Source organism: Perna viridis, chromosome 13 (genome assembly GCF_037379345.1).
Source record: "Perna viridis isolate PV_CMFRI_1.1 ecotype Kerala chromosome 13, ASM3737934v1, whole genome shotgun sequence".
Classification (NCBI taxonomy): domain Eukaryota; kingdom Metazoa; phylum Mollusca; class Bivalvia; order Mytilida; family Mytilidae; genus Perna; species Perna viridis.
The window spans coordinates 2177920-2201483 of NC_142457.1; the positions used below are offsets into that span (position 1 = coordinate 2177920).

At 33.4% G+C, this 23564-nt stretch overlaps 1 protein-coding gene and 1 long non-coding RNA gene across 7 annotated transcripts; both read right to left on the reverse strand.

Annotated features, from left to right (window-relative positions):
* Positions 1 to 464: 464 nt before the first annotated feature.
* On the reverse strand, positions 465 to 3281 carry LOC148599205 (uncharacterized). Its single transcript, XR_015918104.1, has 2 exons — positions 2949 to 3281; positions 465 to 838 (listed from the first exon to the last, which is right to left on the reverse strand). It is a non-coding gene; the product is annotated as an uncharacterized LOC148599205 (long non-coding RNA).
* Positions 3282 to 5745: 2464 nt separating this feature from the next.
* LOC148599206 (uncharacterized) lies at positions 5746 to 14419 on the reverse strand. Of its 6 annotated transcripts, none has more exons than XM_088559004.1 (6): positions 14022 to 14417; positions 12607 to 12731; positions 10581 to 10641; positions 8063 to 8128; positions 6972 to 7343; positions 5747 to 6584 (listed from the first exon to the last, which is right to left on the reverse strand). In XM_088559004.1, exons 1-6 carry the CDS (start codon positions 14113 to 14115, stop codon positions 6169 to 6171), a joined length of 1134 nt encoding a protein of 377 aa, XP_088415130.1. In that variant the 5' UTR covers positions 14116 to 14417; the 3' UTR covers positions 5747 to 6168. The 6 variants fall into 6 exon arrangements, with proteins under 6 accessions (XP_088415131.1, XP_088415130.1, XP_088415134.1 ...); XM_088559009.1 differs by having other exon boundaries at positions 6506 to 6592; positions 14022 to 14403; XM_088559005.1 differs by lacking the exon at positions 8063 to 8128 and having other exon boundaries at positions 5746 to 6584; positions 14022 to 14419.
* Between the last annotated feature and the right edge of the window lie 9145 nt (positions 14420 to 23564).

The window sequence follows — 23564 nt, forward strand, 5'->3', positions numbered from 1 at the left end:
AAAACAGCTGGTATACATGTATAAAGAAAGTAGGATAAAATATTTGACTTTAGATGAGGCCAATCACTTTTACAACAGGATCAATTAATCAGAACTGCCTGACCATTTCCTCTGCTATAAAAAATAACCTGGGATGCCTAAAAGAGAATTCTTTGTGGATAATATTTGCCAGAACTGTAGCGATACACGGATCAAAGTACGACCTACAAAAAATTCTGTGTTTCCAGTAATATGCCCTTCAAAATAAGGGTCAGTTACAGGAAGGTTTTTTTATTTTGAAAAAAAACATAAATTTGCAGGACATCGAAACCTACCCATTTTAGCTGCCCCTATTATGACACCTCTGAATACTGAACTTGTCGTAGCCACAGCCATGACTTTTCATTTTTCAATGAATTTTGAATTTCAATGTAGTATTACCGATAACAAGTAATTAAACTGATTTCCAAAAAATTAACCATTCATACATTTAAAGCACATTTTTTTCTAATTTTATTTTAGTTAGTCATATATGTACTACAAAGGTGGTACATATTTAAATATGATCTGGGTAAACAAAATATAACAGGACTTTCGGTATTTTATTATGATTAGAACGTAATTTGTCAGTCTTCGTGAAAAAATCCAAGTATGGTTAAAATACTGCTAAAAAACCAGCTAAGACGCGGACATAGCTCATTGCATGGTATGCCACTCATACAACCCAATCCCTCAATGTAGTAGGAACCAACAGGACAGCAAGCACCAACGCTGTGACCATTAACACAAACCCAGTACGCTCTGCATCCCTGACCTGGTATACCATACGTAAATCCGTCCGGTAAATGTCGACATCTGTCTGAAAGTTGTCAAATAATCCAGCTTTGATTCAACAAAACATTTTACATTAAGATTTAACCATTTGTTTATATGAGTGGAAAATAACTCCTAAATGTGGAATGGAATAATTACTGTAAACGATGAAATATGTGCGCCTCTTTTTTTTTTTTTTTTTTGTTTCGAGTTTTTGCAATAAATCTGCTTTTGCGGTCGTTCTTCAAATATTATTATAATACAGGTCTTACCGCGAAAAGAGTAAAAATAACACTGCCGTTAAAATTTCACGTTTTACACTACAAATGTGTTAGATTTTTTTTCAGTCTACAGTTGCGATCACTTCTAACCTCTTTTAACTTCTGTCAGAATCTGTCAGGATTTCTGTTCTACGACAGCAGATAGAACAAAAGTCCTGACAGATCCTGACAGAGTCTGACAGAGGCTGTCCTGGGTCATGACAAAGAAAATACGAAAAGCTGTTCTAAACAGTCATACCCCTGGACAGTTCCTGACACTAAATCTTTCTATTCTGAGTGACGTAGTTTAGAACAGGAAGTCCGCGATCAATAAATGAAACTGTGTGACTAATGTAAATAAGCTAACCCGATTAGGAAACAAATTTTGATTTCAAAATTTACATTGAACGTTCAATTTTATATAAAGAAATCGTCGTGATTATCATCCCACAATCACTCGATCGTTGTTCATGTTCTAATTTTCGTCGATCACGGTCCAGTCACTCATCGTTCAAAAAATATCATTGTTTACATGTATATTTTTTACATTCTGTCAAACACTGGTGATATTAATAAAAATCAAAATATTAAATAACAAAATTAAAGGTCTATGTTTCTGTTCTAAGTGTAAAATTCGTAACAAATAACTATCAGATGTTTGGTAATTCTCACGAAGTTCAAGATTGACAAAGTACTTTTTGGGTGAAAGCTACTTTTAATAACATAAGGGTCACAAATCATTCCAAAATTGTTAAAATTGACAATTTTGCATGAAATGGACGACCGATACCTAAATATTTCGGTCAAAATTCTTCAAAACACCACTTTTTTATAGTGACTCTGCCACATTTATTTGACTCAAAATTCTTCTAAAATTGATGACTAAAATGGTAAATTTTTCAATATAAATACCATGTGGTGGCTTCGACACATTAATTTGAGTCCAAATTCTTAAAAAAAAATGTCATATTCTTGCAAAATGTATGAGTGCAAGCACTTTTAATCTGATTGCGGGTCTTAAAATAATGACTGAAATGCTAAATTTATCAATATAATTATCATGTGGGTGGCTGTGACACATTTGTTTGAATCAAAATTCTTTTAAAAAAATCATATTCTTGCAAAAAGTATGAGTGCGAGCACTTCTGATTTCCATGAGAGCCTAAAATTATTGACTAAAATGCTATTTTTTGTAATATAACCACCATGTGGGTGATTGGTCTAATATATTTTGGTCAAAATTCTTCAAAATGTCCCATTCTGTCAACTTGTATGAGTGTGAACACTTTAAAGTTCCATATTGGTCTAAAAGTTCTGTATATAAACTGTTTGAAAATGTCAATATATATCGGTAATCTGTATCATACCGGTGTCTAGATCTGCAACCAAAAAGTATTCAGTCAGGGGCGTAGCAAGTACGGCAGGCGATAATTTTTGTTAGTACTGCATGTCATACATAAAAGTCGACTATAAAATTGAAAAAAATCTAGTTAAAACATAGCAAGGCTTCCTTTCCGTCCTACGAATCGGATTCGGGTACTACGCCTTTCGTAATCACGTACACGTAATATATGTAATCCAGTCAGAGAACTATTCTCGAGCTAATGACTATTAACATCTGTCAGGAACTCTTCTCATCCACATATCTGTTCTACTTAGAACAGTTCCTTACAGGAAAACAGTTTCTGACAGTTTAGAATTGTTCTATGAGAGCGAATCCTGACAGCATATACCTGTTTTAACCCGTCATTTCACACATCACCAAAATAAGAACTTTTTCGATTTTTTTTCAATTGATTTTGTCAGCTTGCGTTTATTCAATATCTCACTTCTCAAATATAAATTGAGTTCGGTAATCTTGAGCTTGAAATTACATTTTTCAACCATGCATCTTACCTTGGGTTGTGTTGATAGCAATTACTGTAACGAGCACGCATGTCATCATCACCATAGACATTATTTTTTTTTCGTTGCTCCATATCGGCAACAAAAAGCCTCGGAATGATTCCAATATGTCCAAATCCAAAAACACAGCCTAAACGTAAACGCATGAAACAGAAACTATCTCCATACACGATATAGCGAACCGAATAAAAAAGAGTACACATAAAAACTGAAGATAAGATAAACAAGATGAACAATATGAACAACCACAAAAAAAAAACAAAAACAAAAACAAACAAAAACAAACAAAAAAAAAAAACAAAAACAAAATGACTTACATTTAATAGATGCACTTTAAAAAAAGTTTCATCAAATTTAGTTCTCGTTAGTAACAACTGAATGTCCATGTTAATGTATTTTCTTCTTTTGTGATGAAATTGGACGTTTTGACGTTTTATCTGCTTTGTTTATATAAATAACAACTGTTACATTATTTAATTGAAACATTCGTTTGTACTTTATTTCCCCAAAAAGAAGACTTTTATAGATATGTGGTAACCTGATTTACCTTTCCATGAGTCGAAGGAAACGTTTTATCAAAGAGAAATCTGAAAGTTAACAGGATGAGGATCATGAGACATAGAATAGGATGACAGTTTTTTTCAGTAGATAATGCTGTATCGATATATTGTAATCATTTTTCGTTTCAGTAACATTTTTATTCTTCGAGTAGGTAGCAATTTGTTCTTCAATTGATAGATATAACAGTCGGTATAAAATTCAGACACTGTCCATAAAGTGATACATGGTGAAGAAAAAACCATCGAACAAACAGTACTTTTTCAATCTATAAATGTTATATTTTAACATAACAGTTGTCTTTTCCATATTCAGATCGGTACTCCGAAAATCATAAATTTATATCCTACTAAAACCCTTCTAAAGTCAATCAAATTGAACAAAATCAAGAACAATAACTCTTGCAAAGTGTTAATTTCATGTACAAGCTATATAAACTTTATCTCAACAGCGCAACAACCAAATCAAAAACTATGCATGAATCACATCTGTCTGATTTTTGTGAAGACAGCTAATTAGTTTTTTAACGGAATATTTGTTGTCGGAAGCTAAAGGGCAAGAGCGTTCAAATTTGGGTTGATAGAACAAGTCGTCTCCGCTTAAACAGTAGTGAATGTTCATTATGATTATGGAAATACGGATTTAAAAGAATAATCACGGGAACCAAGATTGTAGCAAAAATCGGAAGAATCCAACCCATACAGAGGAAGCAGATACACATATTGGTGTCCAAGAACACGAAATAACCATAATGGCATGTAAAATGAACAAAAGTCGATAAGCAAATCGGACTCCACTAGAAATTGGTAGCATGGACTGGTTGCACCGGTAGGCTAAGCGTCTTCTGTTGTTTTTGTTTTTTGTTTTAGAAACACAGCTGAGTTCCTCATAAATAGTCAAGTACGAGGTTGACAAATGGAAAACTATGACATGGTGAACAAATTGGCTTACGTGGTGTAGATGGATATATAATAACGAACCGTGTGCATAAGTTTTGATAACTTTATATTGGTTTCATGCATAAGATTTGTTTTTGTTTTGTTTTGTTTTGTTTTGTTTTTGTATTATTGTTTTTTTTTTTTTTTCTTTTTTGTTCGTTTACGTGGTTGTTTGCTTTGTTGTGTTTTGTTTTTGGGTTTATTTAAAAAAGAGTAATCAAGGGAACCAAGGTTATATTGGTAATCAAAAGAATGTAATCCAGGGACAAAAAAACAGATATGGAAAACAGACATACACAACAAAGAACATAAATTAACTAAAATCATACATACAAAGTAACAAAAGCAAATGAGCAACTCGGACTCCACTAAAAACTGGGAGCATGGACCAGGTGCACCGGTAGGGTAAGCGTCCTCTGCTTTTCTAGAAACACCCGCCGAGTTGCTCATAAAAGGGGTAGACAAACGAGGAAAGGAAAACTATGACCCGTTGAATAAATCAGTTTTCATGGTGCTGATGGATACACCATAATGATCCACGAGTTCATGATGACGACCATAAAACTTCTGTAGTGATGACTTCAATCTTGTAGCAACATAACCCTGTTCCAGAAGCCTGTTTGTTAGACTTCTAGCGCGATACAAAAAGTCTTACGATCGTTTTTCTCATTTTTGTGTGTGTAAATTCGCAAAGTTAAGTACTGTAAATTCAGAAATTTTCTTTGAATATATACCCAGTGTTCTTGATTTATCTCCCTTGACAGTAGTCGAAACACATTGTTTTGCGGCAACACGAGCTGTAATTTTAAAACGATGTCATAAACCTCTGAATGAGAGGATTAATAAAGCCATGTGACAACTATGCAATCTGGAAAAGTAATCAAGGGAACCAAGGTCATAGCGGTAATCAGAAGAATGTAAACCAGGGACAAAGACCAGACATGGAAAACAGACATACACAATAAAGAACTTAAGGTAACTAAAATCATACATACAAAGTAACAAAAGTAAATAGGCAACTCGGACTCCACTAAAAACTGGGAGCATGGACCAGGTGCACCGGTAGGGTAAGCGTCATCTGCTTTTCTAGAAACACCCTTTATCTTTTCTAGATAATTGAAATAATATGATAGTCTGAGCAGGAAACTGCGTTATATTTTTATAGTGATATGACTAATCTTCTTTAGGCGAAAATTATCAAAGCTTATCCCCACTCTAAATTGTATAACCAATCTTGAAAAATGTTACATTGTTTCTTTAGTTTCAATAGCGATATATAGGTTTCAAGATCCCCATTAACCAAATGCTTTACTCGTGGTAAGATCCCGCTGATGGTGAAAGTAATAATTGAATGTTGATATGTTTTGCATACGAAAACGGGCTGACTGACACGACTTTTCGACATTTGTAGGAAAATGTCAGTCGCTAGGTATATATCGACTGCAAACGCGGATAATACAAGATTTTATCTTCTGTTTCATTAAAGTGTCGATGCGCGAAAATAAACTGGTATGTTCCCATTGACTCAAATCGGTAAAATAAATGCGCGCAAAATTTCTGAATTTTCTGTTGATGATTCTATTATACATTTAAAAAAGCAATTTTAGTGAGACTGTGAAACTCAATTCGTTATAAGTATTGCTGAAAACTTTGTTTAAAGACATATAATGTCTTGACATATGAACGTAAAGCTATTTTGGAGATATTCTGTGATTTTATGAAATCGTTGGATGAAGAAGATATCCCATAAAAGTAGATTCGTTATCAACAATACAATTATTAGATGCAATGCCCTCCCGCCTTACCCATACTTTATCTCCAATACTTAAACGCACAATAACCTGGGCGCTATCGCTGAAGTGGGTTTCCTGTGACCCCCCATCGTAATAGCCGAGAGTTAACCTAGATCCGTTTTTTACTATCCTGATGTAACACTCCTTAAAAATTCCGTCTCCTCTCGCCGCGACAAAGAAAACATACACACCGGCGACTTCAGCCTTGAAGATTCCAGTTATCCGATTATATCCATGTCCAAAAGAAGACAACACGCGATTAAATATGATCACACCATTTAATCCAACTGTAACATCATTGCTGTTCACGACTGTGAATCCTATTGTTTGTAGCGAACCTGTGCACCTAAAAAAACACACATATGACACAGTGCATAATGGTATATTTTTAAGCAAGAATGATTTACATCTTTGTGTTTTAAAACGGTAATAGTATATTTTTACAGGCAGATCTTACTTCAATGTTAACAATATTTACTTGTACATTTAAATTACTGACAAATTATTCAATATAAACGTCGCGTTGCGTTCAATAATATGAACATGTAAGGTCCACTTTTTTGTAAGTCATGACATTTAATGTTAAGTTCAAAGATAAGAGTCTATCATGTCTTTTTGAAGTTCCTTATTAGAATAATCTCTCTAAATTGCTTTATACCTATTATTATACAAGGTAAACTTTTATTATAGCCGATTTGACTTTATTTATAAATTTTAAAAGATACCTTCAAAACATGTTTTGTCCACTTTATATTTTTCCATCATCATTGTTCTGTTACTAATTCCTTCTGTTACGTTATTGACATACATTAAATCATCTTTCATGGAGGATATTTGTTGACCATTTAAGGATACGGAGTTTTGTAAAACATAAACAGCTTTCGTAACTGAACTAAGGTTAGTCACTGCTGATTCCTTTCTAAACTCATCAAAATCTATTTGAACTTTCTGCAAGGAATCAGTGAGATTAGCTATCGTGTAGATATTGTCATTGACAGTTTGTTGAAGATATTGATTTTGTTGTTGTAAAACAATTTGTTCCTGTTTCAATGTGTTCTTTCCCTGTTCTAAAATGTCCAACTTCTGCTGCAACATATCTGTAATGATAAGAAAAATTCAATTATTAAGCTTAAGGAAAAAAATAATTATTATTTGGAACTTTATGTCATTCGAACAGAGATTTTTCCGATACAATCGGTATATTTTCGCTTTTTACCCTTTGACCGGTTAACATTCAAGACGTTCTTGGAAACGCAAGTCACGTAGTCGCTATTTTGTTTCCCAATTGGCTAAATACTGATGACATAGTGGCTTTCGAAAAACAAACTGTATCGAAATTGCGTGACATGTGTTATTTATTGAATGAAATGCAGAAAATTATAAGTAGAAAGAACAAAATTTTTGAATTCATCAATCGAATTAGATATTAACATGAATATTGACTATAGTTTCTGATCATCAACTGTTTAAAAATTATAAATTTGTCTGTTTTTATACATTAAACTGATTAGAGAACTGGAGAAAATAAGTAGTAAAACTGCAGGCAAACTGGTTATATAAAATATATCTTTCTTTGGTCAATAAGCATCTTAATTATTTGAAAACTCAAAAGCAGCCGTCAAAAGGAAAACAAAAAGAAATCATTATTATTATTATTATCATTATTATTATTCACTAACGGCAAAAATACTGAAGCATTGATATTGAAATAGAAAGACTCTTCTGTACCATCATAAATCAAACTTACATTACATTTAATTATATCTCAGAATCAAGTACTGTTGTTATCTGAATATACATTGTATTACTTCTTTACCTGATTTGGTTTGTAAACCTTGCAACTGTTTCATCAATAAATCGACGTCTTTTTGCAACGCAAACTCTGTATTTGAAGATAAATTTAAAGAAAACCCCACGGGAAGAGCTACAATCCATAGACAAATTGCACACTCCATTGTGTTCATAAAACATATGTGGTTTCATGCATTGACAAATAGTACATAAAAAGTATCGAAATTTATATTGACTTGACATCCCATTCCTATATCTCCGTGAATTTGATTATGAAAAGGTTGAATCTTATTTTGAGTGAACAATTTTATCGACATGTTATCCTCCACGAAATTGTGCGCTGGTTCTTTATATCTTTTACATCGTTACTTGCATCATTACAAAGAATAACAATAACAATATGAAACATTTTACTGACACTGGTAAACGTACACTTCATCTTATAGTTAATATTATTATTAATCAACCAGTTTAGCCAGTTATTACTTTCAAAGAGTAATCAAGGGAACCAATATTTTAGCGGATATAAAAAGAACGTAATCTAGGGACAAAGACCAGACATAGGAAACAGACACAACAAAGAAAATAAAGTAACTGAAACAATACATACAAAGTAACAAAAGTCAGTGTGCAACTCGGACTCTACTAAAAACTGGGAGCATGGACCAGGTCAATGGTAGGGTAAGCATCCTCTTCTTTTCTAGAAACACCAGCCGATTTGCTCATAAGAAGTTAAGTCCAGGATAGACAAAAGAGGGAAGAAAAACTATGACACGTTGAACAAATCAGTTTCTGTGGTGCAGATGGATACACCGTAACAATCCACGAGTTTTTTTTACGGAATACTTCAACACGAGTTGGCAGCATATAATTGCCACCAGTGAATACCGATAAAAGCAGTAGGTAAAATAGTAGAGATATTAACAATGAATAAGTGGAAACAAAACCTTCTAATACAATAAAATTTAAGTAACTTTCATGCATTTTATTGAATGTGCGTGCTGCAAATAACTTGTCAAACGCATATGCCTATTTTAAGAAATCTGTTTGGAAATTTATATTAAAATGTTATTCTCGTCGGATTTCTAGATAGCATACGTTGATATCTACATCTGAATTCGTCTGTTGTCTATACCAGACTTGACCTTTTAGAAACAGCTCGGCGGTTTCTAAAAAGACAGAGGTCGCTTACCCTACCGGTGCATCTGGTCCATGCTCCACGTTTTTAGTGGAGTCCGAGTTGCTTTGTTATTTTGTATGTATTATTTTGGTTATTTTCTGTTTTTTGTTGTGTGTCTGTTTTCTATGTTTGATCTTTGTTCCTGGGTTATATTTTACTGGTTTCCGTTAGAATCTTTGTTTCCACGATTACGCTTGATCATTATAAAACACAGAAGATCATCTCGAGAAACACCTCTAACCAGTATGGTTTTTGCGTGTTTAATGTTTTACAAACTACTAAAACTACTAAATTTTCCAACCGGCAAAAGAAGACTTTGAAAAGGATGTGCTGTATAGGTGACCAACGGCCCAGTTGAGTAAATCATTAGTTCGAACAAAACATGTATCTCCCTGCTGCATATTTAGAACGACCGTTTGTGACACGGCTGTGTAATCGCTAACATCAACAGTATCTCCAGCTTGTGTGCCAATGACGTTATCATTCTGAACTAAATTAACGGACATTCTTGAATTTGGGGTAATGGATATAGAATAAGAAAACGTACATTCCAGTGGAAGGGGCTACAAATATGCCAGAATATGTGTTATATGCTCCAGTGTTTGTTATGACCTTGTCAAAGACTATGATATGATGGTGACCGGGATAGGTTTCTGTGTGAGAGAGGTAAGCGTAGAAAGCCGCTGTTTGTTCGTTTGAGGATATCGATTGTCTCCCTTCTCGATACATGTCTGTTGACAGAAAGAAAACAAGACAATATCAATATTTATCATAACACGAATATTGTGTTTGAACTGTAAAAAGTTTTTGGGCCGCATACTTAATGTAGATATATGTAGAACTCATCAACGTGCCCGGATCAACAAACATCTGCGGTATCACAGGCATGTGTAGCGTTTTCAGTGAATATATATGATTGGACAGAAAAATACTAGTACGTCTGCATATCCTCAAATTATTACGGAAGTATTGAATAGACAAGCATGTCTGCAATACTTCAAAAACATTGATGGTTTTCAGTTGGAGAATAAGATCTCAACCTGAATTGTTACGGAATCCCATAAACACCCTTAGCTTCCATATAGAATTAGTATTAGTAAAATATTATAAAAATAATGAATGCCGAAAAACGGACGTTTGTTTACAGTTTTCAAATCAACGGAGAAAATATTACCTAAGGAAATGAACCCGAAGACATTCAGGAGTTATTATGAAAACATCATAACAAGTACTAAGTTGGAATACCCTAAACTGGACTTCAAAAAGTGTTAACCGAGGAACAGTGGAGAAAACAATTTGTTAACATGTGAACATGTATGTTTATTTGTAAATGGAAGAAAATGTAATAGTACAATAAACTTACCACCTTTGGGGTTATCGAATTGTGTACTCTGTTCATACTTGTTGATTTCCTTATCATCCTCCTAATTGAAAATATGTAAAATTTAAATATTACACGGTAAAAATAGATTGATCGATTGATTATCGTTTAACGTCTATGGCAGATAATTCTTACAGGCCAAGACAATAACGATTGACAAATCAAACGGACCCTGTTTTGTAGTGGTTCAACCAATAACCCGAATCTTTATTGTGCTAGTTCATAGACGCAACAGCACGAATATTTAAGCGTGATAGGGATATCGTTCTACATCTCCTGAAACGTGTAACATTCCCATTTTAGCTTGCTTCGTGTGCGTGTATCGTATGCTTCGTGTGCGTGTATCGTATGCTTTGTGTACGTGTTTTGTGGGATCGTGTAACGTGGGCCTTTTGTGTGCGCACTTCGTTTTTCGTGTTTCGTGCAATGTTCTTTGTGCGGAGGTTATGTATTCTGATTGGGTGATAAAAATAGCTCCTATGGTAGATCAATTTTACGGAATACCGTTGTAATACAACTGTATCGTTTTCTATGCCAAAGTCTATATTTCTTTTACATTCAAAAGAAAATATTTTGTCAAAAATCAGTACATCTAGGAATTAATTGGTTTCAAACATTCGAACATTATTTGTGTATATAATGAATTACTGCAATAATTTGAAGGGCCTTCCGGAATGGTCGGGAAACGTTTTCCTTACTATAGCAGTTTGTTTGTATGTTCGTTTGTTTGTTTTTTTTTTTTTTTTAGAATAGAAATTGGGTATATATTATCCAAATTTAATGATTTTTTTAAAATATTTTCATACTCCCAGACCAGTTTTCGCAATGTACCCTTTATAATAAAATAAACATTTTTTATATCCAAATTTACTTTTTTAGACCAATAAGATTATATCATATTGCATAAAATAGCTAAATTACTTCAAAATAGAGTATATTTTACCATAACATTTTGAAATTTTGATATTTTTATTCTCCTAGAATAAAGAAAATGTGTTCCCAATAATCCATACGAAACAAATATAGAAACTTTTCACATAAACAAAATGACTTTTTTTTCATATTCAGAGCAATAATGTGGTATCTCATAAGTCAAAAAATACTCTATAACCTAAGAATTAAGTATTATATTTTACCCCAATTTTATGAAATTTCATCATTTTCATACTCCCAGACCAGTGAAAATGTTTTCACAATGTATCATGTATAATAAAATAAACATTTTTTTATATCAAAATGCAACTTCTTTTGACAAATAAGACGGTTCGCATTACATAAAAAACTACGTACAACAAATATGGGACTTTTTCATATTCATATTACTTTCTTTTCATATTCGGAGCAATTGTATGTAATAGCACAAGTTAAAAATACTTAGATATCTAAAGTATGATTATACATAACCTAGATTTTCTGAAATTTCAATATTTTTATACCCCCAGACCAATAAAAATGTTTTCACAAGGAATCACGTATAATAGTCAAAGAACTCATGTACTGAATCAATTTATATCGATCGTTTGAATTTTTACGCCTCAAATAATCGTCAAATTGCAAAAAATATGGGATAAAAGCAGGGATAAAAGGAAAGTACATGGATCGATTTCAAACGTTACTAAACGTTACTAAACACAAGCTTATTGTTGTAAATGATTAACATTGAACTCTTTGATTTATTTTTAAATTCATCATTCTGATTACGAATGCCATTTAATAAACACAAAGAAAATTTGCGATGCATCGTAGCATGCAGTGGGCCAGTTTGCGAAATATTCAGATTCGATGGTGGTTTACATGGAACACATAGATGAATTTACACAAAGCATTCAACATACTGCACATTTGAACTATAAACTACTAGTTGGACTTTCCCAGTTTCTAAGTTTAAAGATCTCTAGGTCGAAACTATCTGCCAAATCATTCAAACTCATGTCATGAGGCGGCAACCATAATAAATATACACGATACAGTAGGTGATAGATCAGGATGGTTTCGGATGATATGTTACCTTTTTTGTTGAAAGTTTAGCCTGGAACAGGGAATGTAGTCCCTGCCTTGAACCTCTTTCTTTATATAAGTTTCTTGATCGGAACCACCGCCCTCTTTTTTGTAAATATATGGATCCGTCAGACCCTGTATAAAATATCTGAAGACAACTTTTTTCAATTGGCACTCAGCATTGCTCTTTTTTCATATCTATGAACGATGACTATACTCTCGCAGGGTTTTCATTCCTAGCTAAGCATTAAATGGTTTATTATGCGTCTAAGTATATTACATTTGTAGGCAACTTAAATATTTCGACTTATTAAATCTAATATAATAAACGATTGGTTTATTCGGGTAAAAGCATAGAAATAAACAGGTACTGGTGAGGTTAGAGGTCAACTATTTTAATTGGATCATTGTTAATACAAACTAAATTAATCATCATATTTAGTTGGCAGTGAAAGTTGTTTATTTGGTTTGCTTATTGGCGTAAATAGCGTAGAACTAAAATGATTTATTGGAAATACCTATAAATTGGACCTAACTTTTTGCATTTGAACTTTAATGGGATATGTCAGTGGGGCTATTTTACTGCGGTAGTGTAAGATAATTTCAGATGCTACCAGGCTTTACAAATTTAAAGGCTCTGGCGACTGCTATATCAATTTCGATCTTTGATCTAAATTGATAAAAATGAACGTTTTTCATACAAAAATGCAACATTTTCTTTTTTAGACAAATTAGATGGTATCACATTATTTAAAATAGCTTTGTCATTTTAAAATTGAGTATTTTTAACTAATACTTTATGAAATTTGTATTTTTATTCTCCTTGAACGAGGAAAATGTGTTCCAAGTGATCCATTATAACAATTTTTCACATAAAAATTACATTTTTATATTCAGAGCAAATAGATGGTATCGCATAAGTCAAAAAGACTCTATTATCTAAAATATGACTATGTTTTAACCCATTTTTTTTTATTTTAAAGTGGTTAATAGTGAAACATATTTACAGCCATTCACGGTGATAAACCTTCTGAAACGTGTAACGTTCCCAATCCCACGTACACGAAGCACACGAAACAAGCACACGAAACACACGAAGCGCACGAAACATGCACACGAAGCACAGGAAACACGCACAGGAAGCACACGAACACGCACACGAAGCACACGATACACAAAAGCCGCAAGAAACACGTTGCACTAAGCACGAAACACGAATGATCGTGTCTGCCGGAACTATTCATCTCTGTTATTGGTATAGTTCGTTAGCTCTGCCTCCCGGGATTCAGTAATAAAAACTGCAAAGCCATTCAAGGTGAATAAAAATAGCACAAAAATCCAGGTTTTAATGTGGATATTGGGAAAGATGTAAAGGATTTACAATAACGAATATACCCCTGCCCGAGAATTATTATTATGTCCTACCTTCACTTCGGACATTTTCACAACATGTTTCAATTCCAATTTTAATGCTTCTATTTTGCTTCATAACGTAGGATTCGTTCCGTAGAAAGTTCATCCTTAAGTCTTCCAATCTCTGTAGTATACTGTCTTAGTACGTCTTTTTGTTGGACCATATTGATTTGCTGATGAAGTAGCTGGTGAAGTCTATTGTGTTGTCACCGTATACAATAGAACCTAGGACGCCATAAATAAGCAATAAGCACAGGTACATTGTAATACCTTCACCGTTTATATCAGAAATCACTATCCTACTTTTACTGATAAGATCGTGTTCGTGTACATTTGTAATATATATAAAGACCAGTTTAAACCTGCTAAAAGTTATATCCCCATCGTATGTTACATCAATCCAAATTCTTGCCATGCGGTCATAAGTCATACATTAAGAACACAACCAATGTCATGTCATTGTTTTAATGTCTATATAAAGACCCTTGGACATGATTACGCGAGACCTAGTCTTTTATCTGACAAGATTCTACTTTATTTTCTACATGGTCAACTTTGGTTAATACACATAGATGGTTAACTAACTTTTTATCAAAATTTAGCTGATTTTACCTATTGAAAACACATTCGTAAATTATTAAAATGCCTTAATTTTATTTTACGGTAACCATTGTAATGCTGTGAAGCTGGAAACATAATTGAAAATCAAAGACGGTAATCGTCAAATATTCAATGCCACTGATTTTGGCTAAGTTTCAACATCCGAGATGGCACGAATGCGATATGCTCTAAAATCGGGTGACTTCCGCTAAAATCCTGGTTCCCTTGATATAATTAATTTTCGTAACCGTGATGACCCGAATGTTTTCAATCAAAACAATTGGTTACAAGAAAGTGCGGGTAATGTTTTCGTTCCACAAGTTTCTGTCATATTTTTAACGATCTTTGGGTCGCTTATGATATTGACCGGGGAACCAGATTGGAACCAGATTAAACAACTGGCAATTTCTATATATATAATGGTGCCCTGATGGTCCCAGTCTTGTATTCTTTGCCCCCATAGGCTTCTATAGTATACCGTTAGTTAATTTTTTATGATTTTATAAAAAATAGATGAGGAGTTTCAATCTAACTTTTGACCATGTTTTTCAATTAAGGAAATGTCAAAAATGATTTTTAGGTCCATTTTAGAAAAAAAGGCATGAACTTTGGTACACCTGGACAGGTCAAACTTAAAATAGACTTTCTCTACTTTCACTTTCACTTTGAGTTCATAAAATAGACCCCTTTTCTGAAGCATTATTTTTCATGAAAATATTGTTTTTCCTCAAAAACAAGTTTTTTGTGTCATAGTTTGATATTTACCCTGTACTTTTGATGAAAAATGATAGTCATTTGCGAAGAAACAAAAACGGGAAAGGAAAAAGGCGCACCATATTTTAGCCTCCATGTTTTGACGTACACCCGCTCAGGAATATGTAATACAAGACTGATACCTGATAACGAATGATCTTTATAGTCAACTATAACGAGCCCCTGTGTCTGAATTGGAAACTGGATAATGTTCAATGCAAACCGATCATTTCATCATATAATGTAAACCTCTTATACAAGCAAATCACATAGAACACATGTGTATGATATTTAAGAGGTACCTTTTGATCTCGTATGAAGCTAGAACTATGAAGCCATGTCGGTAAACACGGCACGGTTCAGCAGCTTAATGTGGAGTAGTAATATACAGTTTTGCGAATTATATGCAAATGTAAAGTACTGAGATTACGAGTGCAAGAAGTCGCTTACACATTAACAACTTAAAAAATCACTTTAAACTTGTGGTCGATGTAGACGTTTCTTCAGTTGCTGGGTGTCTTTGATTACATCCGCGCTTTTGATATATAAAAATCATCGTAAATTGGGTTCCGTTTGTTTTTAAAAACATATTTAATCAAAAGAAAACTAAAGTACAATTAAGAACAAAACTACAAAACAGAACTGAGAGGATATGAAAAAAAAAGCATCGCCGCACTCCAGTTTTATACTTTAAATTTGTGTATACCGGTACATTAGATGCTTGTACTAATAAGCAACAGCTGGTTATTATATAGAGAAATATTCAAGAAATTTATAAACAATTTAGATCAGAGAAAAAAACTAGGCTGAATATCAGTAGATAAATCTTCTCTTTAGAAAAAATTTCTGTACCGTCATAAAAATATGAATATTTTGCTCATCAATAAGCTGATCTGAGCCAAACAGAAGTAGATCAGTGATTCAGTGTAAATATTGTCTTATTTCTAAGTTCTATATATCTATTATAATGTAATAAAAAGCGAGTAATGGATTTATTACTTCCACAAATACAAATTAGAGAATCCACTAGATTTCGTAAAAATAAATGTTCATTGAATGAACTACAATTCATTGGATGTCTGCTGTTATGAATTTGTCCAATCTTCGACCCAGTTAAGAAATAAACCGGGGGATTTGACTTTGGTAAATTTTCTTTTGATGTCTTAATAAAGAATTATTCCGGATACTTCGTAGTAATTTATTCCACAACTTAATCGATGATGACAGAAAATATTCGGCATAAAATTGTGTTCGAGTACGAATCTTTGAAATATTTTGAGATTGACGCGTGTTTAGGCCATGTCCTTCTGTGACTAAATTAGTTACTAAACGCCGTAAATAACGTGGTGCTTTGTTTGTCAAAATTTTCTGAAATAGAAATAATTTATGATGTTCCCGCTTTACCGATTTTAGCAATGGGCGTAAGTTTCGAGCCCTAGTGACGATTCAACTTCAAGTTGAACATTCCCAATTTTAGACAAAAGATACAGATTATTGCGGTCCCAAATCCCTGTATTCCAGAATAGGTCTACTGATATATATTCTTTCAAATGTAAATCTATCGATAGAGAGCTTAAGACTCCTATGAATATTTAATCTTTGGTATGCCTTTTTAACAACGTAATTTATGTGGTCATGCCATAAGCCATTACCCTATATGTTTATGACTTGTCACTTCATTTTAAGAGGGGGTGAAAAGGCATTGTATGTATTCATAAAATGACAATTGACTTAGTTTTTTTTAGACCAATCAATGTCTCTGTTCAGAGTGTCTGCGGAGTCTGTCGGATTTTCTATTTCTAGATACAAACTTGTATCATCAACAAAAAGCTTGGTTTGTGCATCAATTTCGTCCATAATGTCTTTGATAAAAAGTACAAAATATAGGGGTCCTAATATAGATCCCTTAGGGATGCAAGCCTTAACTTCCCGACAATCAGACTTTCCACAACAAGAACAAGTCTCTGTTTTCTGTAGGTTAGGTCGTTTTTGTCAGAAATCCCGGATGTTTTCACCTGGAATAACAGCCCCTTATGCCAAACTCGGTCAACCGCTTTACCTAAATTAAAACAAAATCCTTCCGCCTAGTGATCGTCCATATTCATTTGTAACGTATTAATCGCAGAGTCACCACGAATAAATCCTGACTACTTATGATATTTATGAGTTATGACATTATTACCTATGATGTAAAGCAACGGGATGGGTCTGTATTTTTTTTTCACTGTATCATTTCGCTATTTAGGAAACTGGATTAACATGCGCTTGCTTCCAAATTCAGGAAAAACAACCCAACTTCTCAAAATATCTCCAGCGTTGGTCTAAGAATAGCTTTATCTTTTTGTAGTAAATGGTCATTTGACAAAGGTTTGGAAGGTGGCTATCAGAGCTTAGAAAAACTCATTAAATTTCTTAGCTTTTACCATGTCGTAAAAAAATAGGCCGATGTTTTTAAGTTACGGTGGAATCTCTGAATATGAAGACTTTAGACCCGATATGTTTTCTACCACTTTTTCAAAGATTCATTCATTATTTATAAGGTCATCATCATAAGCCTTTTGTGCACATCTAATTTGAGAAATTCGTTCATTCCTAATTGTGCGACAATTTGCCCAGTCACGCGGTCGGTTTTAGCGTCTAGCTCTCCTATGTATTGTTTTGTTTTTGTTTTGTTTTTGTTTGTTTTTTTTTTTTTTTTTTGGCGTCGAGCTTCCCTACGCATGTCATTTATAAACCATAAATCCGCTAGTAATTTCGAACAATGATGTTTTATTTGAGATTGTAGGTTAGGCAGCGTCTTTTAATATAATATTCGAAATATCACTTGATATCTTATTTCATATCAACGGAATTTAATACAGAATTCCAGTCCGAATCGCTTAAGATACGTTGAAAATCGTCAAAACTACCGCGATTATAAAGCCGTATTTTGCGTTTCGATAGTGTTTGAATTGACTAAATCCCGAATAGCACTCGAAGTATGAAAATCAATAGTATTTCAAATACAGGGTTGAATGAACCTCATCAAAAATACAGGTTTGAATGAACCTCATCAAAAATACAGGTTTGAATGAACCTCATCAAAAATCGGCAGGATTTCACTGACAATTAAAGACAGTTTGTACAATTGTAAGTTGAATAATGCAGGAGAAACATCGAAATTCATCAAACCAAAAAGAGAGGCTTAGAAACCCAAGATGTAAGTCTGAGAAACTAAAAAAAAAAAAGACTTTTTGTTTAAAGCTTGTTGTTTACAAACTTACAAGACGCTTTCAGGATAGTTGCAAGCTACCAGGTTCTTCCGAAACTGTAATTCTTCAAGCTAGGGCATGATCGCAGTCCCGCCAACAGGTGGCTAGTAATTATTCATAAGCTTTCTTGAAATGTAATTTTTAGAGACAAAGTGTCTCGGAGTCTAGGCGTTCTGAGACTTAGTGGCTGGGGAGCAAGTCGCTCCAGGAACTTGGGTTTTAGGGTTACATGTAGTTGTTAAGGATTCGGGTTTAATTTGTTTGGTATTTCGGTTAATCTAAAACAATCAAGTTTTAATATGTGGCCTAAATATTGACGTATATTTAAATTTACGTGCAAACAGATACGAACCGCAATTTTATTTTGATATTAGTGACCAGAAACTCCGAAAAGTCACAGCCACTAAGTTTCAGAACACCTTGACTCCGAGGCAAAATTATTTCACATGATTCCCATCTCTTTTAAAAAATAAAATTTGCAACAGAGGGCACATAAAATTCATGTAAATCACGGCTGTTAAGTGAATTTCATGTGAAAACTTCATTCATCTTACGTTATTCTCCAATTACTCGAATTTCATGTGAACATTATCATAATTCTGAACCAGTGCAATTGAAAACCAAATTGCGTATATGTAACTATAAAATTGTTTATTCGTACTTTGTATAATTATTTCCTCATTATATGCCTAAAACCAATTACTTGCTGTAATTTTATTAAGGAGTAGTAAAAATACCTTAAAAAATCGTTTTATCTATAATAGTTTATTCCTTTCTATTAGCTTTGTTCTGATACGTAAAATTCCGTTTCCTGAATTGATGTAAACCAAATCATCTTTTAGAGATAAAACTGAGCTATGTACATGTAGGCTATTGATTTAAGTAATATTATTATCATCAGCCACAAAACCTTTAGTTGGGTAAGCGATCGTGGTAGCTCTATTGAAGTACAGATGTTTCTTTTGTTCTAATAACTCCAGTCGTTGTTTAATCGTTACTGAACATGCAGTTAATCAGACCTCATTTGTAATTGTCATTTAAGAATTTTGAGATACTTTTTTGTTTCTGTATCATATCTTTTTATTTCATATATCTGATACTGCCATAATGTCGTAATAAAGCTAGATAGTTCTCATATACAAAGCTTAGTTGTTACTACCAAGTCCGTTTAATGCATCGAGCATTTTGTTTACCTCAGTAATTTCCAATGTGTCATGTTTAAAAGAGTTTTCAATTAATGAATTTTTCAAGAGAATACCCCAGCTTCAAATGGGCTCAAATGTTAAACCTTTGTCTCCCTTTGGAGTCATCCTCCATGTACATCTACTCGTGATACCCAACTTTAAATATAATCAACATTCAATGAGCAGTTTAGGAGGAGTTGTGCCACGAGGTTTAAACAGGTTAAACCTTTGATTTGGATTATCTCCCTTTGGAGTTTGCCGAAAGTATTTATATTGCTTCATGCAAGTCTTCATATGATGCAAACATTCCTATAAAATTTCATCAAAACCCCTTCAGCGGTTTAGGAAGAGTTGTGCTTACAATGTTTTTAACATTTAAAACTTTTAATTTGGATTTTCTGCTTTGGAGTCCACTAACAGTATTTATATTCCTTCATGCACATCTACATATCATTATCAACCTTCCTATATAATTTCATGAAAACCCCTAAAGTGGTTTAGGGGTTGTGCTTACGAGGTTTTAACACGTAAAAAATAATTTGGATTATCTCCCATTTGAGAAGGCCGACAGTAATTATATTCCTTCAAGCACATCTACATAGGATACCCAACCTTCCTATAAAATATCATTGAAATCCCTTGAGCTGATAAGGAGGATTTGTGCTTACAAGGAATGTGGACAGACGAACAGACAGACGGGGTGCATCCTATATACCCTCCAAACTTTGTTTGCGTTGGTATAATTACCTGATTTAATCTCAGTTTCCGCTGTATACAATGTAGGTGGCGTTGAAAAATCATAGTTTTAGGGTTTGATATACCTTTCCTCTCATCTGTGGCATTATCCCTTCAGCACCTATGTATGGAGTTTTCATATCACAACCCATACGTTATGCCAGAGCTTGCTGTAACTACGCAGACTTTTTATATCGCGCTAAATTTCTTACAATTAGGCTTCTGGAACAGGGTTATGGTGCTGCAAGATTGAAGTCATCACAACACAAGTTTGATAGGTAATCAAAAGAATGTAATACATGAAAAAGGACCAGACATGGAAAACAGACACGCAACAAAGAACATAAAGTAGCTAAAATAATACATACGAAGTAACAAAAGCGAATGAGCAACTCGGACTCCACCAAAAACTGGGAGCATGGACCAGGAGCACCGGCAGTGTCCTCTGCTTTCCTAGAAACACCCGCCGATTTGCTCATAAAAAGTCAAACATGGAATGGAGTACCAATTCAATTGATCATACAGTACTATGTATATTAACCAACAGGATTTATTGGAAACATATAATACAATGGAAACATATAATACAATGTCTAATGTATGCAAGGTCTCGTTTGTTCATGTATTTACTTTTAGGAGTACAAAGCAACCTTATGTCCAAGAAAGCTTAGTGATGGAATGGAAGTCGATCAGGAAATAAGAAATATTGAACGGATGCCAAAAATAAACTATTGATTTTTGTTTTTTCTCAATATATATGCCCATGACCAAAACTGTGTGAGTGTAAAAGTTTGTAGGTCCGTCTGTTCGTCTGTTGGTATATTGCATCATTACTACAACCATTCGCTTTATTTGATGCATTACTTGTAAGAGGAGATAAGTCAATTTGAGATGGAGCTTTTCTGTATGAACATATGATCCTGTTTTTAAAATGAAGCGCAAAGACAAATTATTTCTTAATTTTTTTCTTATTATTATAATTTCTTTACACGTGTATTTTAAGAGTATTTTCCACCTTTAGAGCTCACTCCGGTTTAACATATTTGAATCGAGGTTTCCGTGGCATTTAATTATTCATTTTGTCGTCTACTTTCTCTCCATGTCGTAGTAATCTTTCTGAATTGAGTCCTTGCTTTTGATTCTTCGTTTAACTGTAAGATCAGATTGTTTTGTTCAGAAAGTAGATGATCCAGTCGATCCAACCGGACTGCAAAACCTATTACTGAAGGACCATAAATGGTGGAGAATAAGCACAGAAACACTATATGGACATACATGTTTAAAACAGGAGGATTCACTGTAGAACTACAATGTACATTTACTGACAGCACTTTAATACCGTGATACATGTATACTCTTAATACATAGTATTACATGTACACACAAGAATACATGCATTCATTTATTTCTTTATTTTCTCCATCAATATGGGAATAATTGAATATATTATAAATAATGTAATATAAATGTGGTAGAATAATAATAGCATTATATAAATAGAAATAAAAATATTTAAAGGTGGGTTGTTCTACTCTTGTATCACTGCACCTTTACTGTTAACAGTGTCTGAATTTTAAATAGATATGTACTTTTAAAAGTGCTCGAACAATGACTGAATATGACGTCAAATGTCTTCAACGACATAAATGGTTTTTTATTTTATATAATATTTCCAATTTGGAATCCCATATAAACACATGTAAAAGATCTAGACGCTATTTTTGTAAATTTCCACTCTGGAGTTATTTCGCTTTGATTAATAACGGTACATACAAGGAGAAAGAACCGACCCGGCATGAAATATGCCAACTCAAAGCTACTTCAATGAACGACCAGGAAATCAACTCAAAGCTGCTTCAATGACGACCAGGAAACCTTCACAACACAAGACAGGTTGCAGCTGGATCAAAAACAACATTATACACAGGAACAGTTGTCTCCTTACATATGAACATTGAACACAAGTTTCATTAGGTGCTAAAATACAAAGAAATAAAACACAGTCATTTGACTTAGAAAATATTACTTCATATTTACGGCACCATTCCCAAAAACTACGCAGAATTCTGTCACACACGTGTTGTTGCAGTAAAAGTACAAGCAATTCGTCCAAAGTTCTGAACGCATATCATTGTAATCTGAGCAAGAGGAAAATTTCGCTTCAAACCTCAGATATATGTTCAGCCATGTTAATTCTGAATATGTTTAAAGGAACCATTGCTGTAAAACAGAAAGGGAAGGAGAGCTGAATTACTTAGATTATATATGTCACTGAACCATCAAATAAACCACTATAAATAGATATATAATTTATATATTTTAGGATATACCCTGGTACATTGCTGGCGTTTAACCATATCCGATCTTATATCTATATATTTTGCCTGATATTGGACCCTACTCACCATTTTAACAAATTTTGTTCGTCAAAATGTAATTAATCCTTTTTTAACTTGAAAATATATACATATCTCTAATTTACGAATAAAAAATGTAGATCACTCTCAAACTTGGATCTACATTTGTAACCTATTATTTTTACCTCAATATAGTGCCAAAAGACAAAACAGAAGAGGCTGACAAAACATTATTTTATTCAAATTTCGAACATTATGCATGGGCAACCTTGCCGTATTTTATTTGTCACTTACAGAAAAGTTTGTTTTTGGCGCTTAACAAAGACAACAACATTATTTTAGATAAAAATGAAAAGTTATTTTAAGTATTTTTTTTAAAAAGCCACCATCTATTGCTGTGGGAAACTTCTAATATCATAGATACATAATACCGTAATTTGAAAAATACCTTGTGAGGTATATTCTGTGACGGACGGTAGACAGGTACGACAAAAACAATAGATTCCATTGAAAAAGAAATTAAATAATTCGGTATGAAAGCTGAATAGCGATGTTATATAACATAGGATTCATCGGTGTTTTGTTTTCTTTGTTCTTGTCCAGATGAACTTTTGACATTTATAACTTCTGATAAAAAGCCACCGGTAATTGTTTACAATGCATTTTAAATATGTC

Coding starts and splice junctions, on each gene's coding strand:
- LOC148599206 (XM_088559004.1), bottom strand. CDS start 14,115: ATGAACTTTCTACGGAACGAATCCTACGTTATGAAGCAAAATAGAAGC. Junction 8,129..10,580: donor ATTCGATAACCCCAAAGGTG/GTAAGTTTATTG, acceptor CTTCAAATACAG/AGTTTGCGTTGCAAAAAGAC. Junction 7,344..8,062: donor AGGTTTACAAACCAAATCAG/GTAAAGAAGTAA, acceptor TTATCATTACAG/ATATGTTGCAGCAGAAGTTG.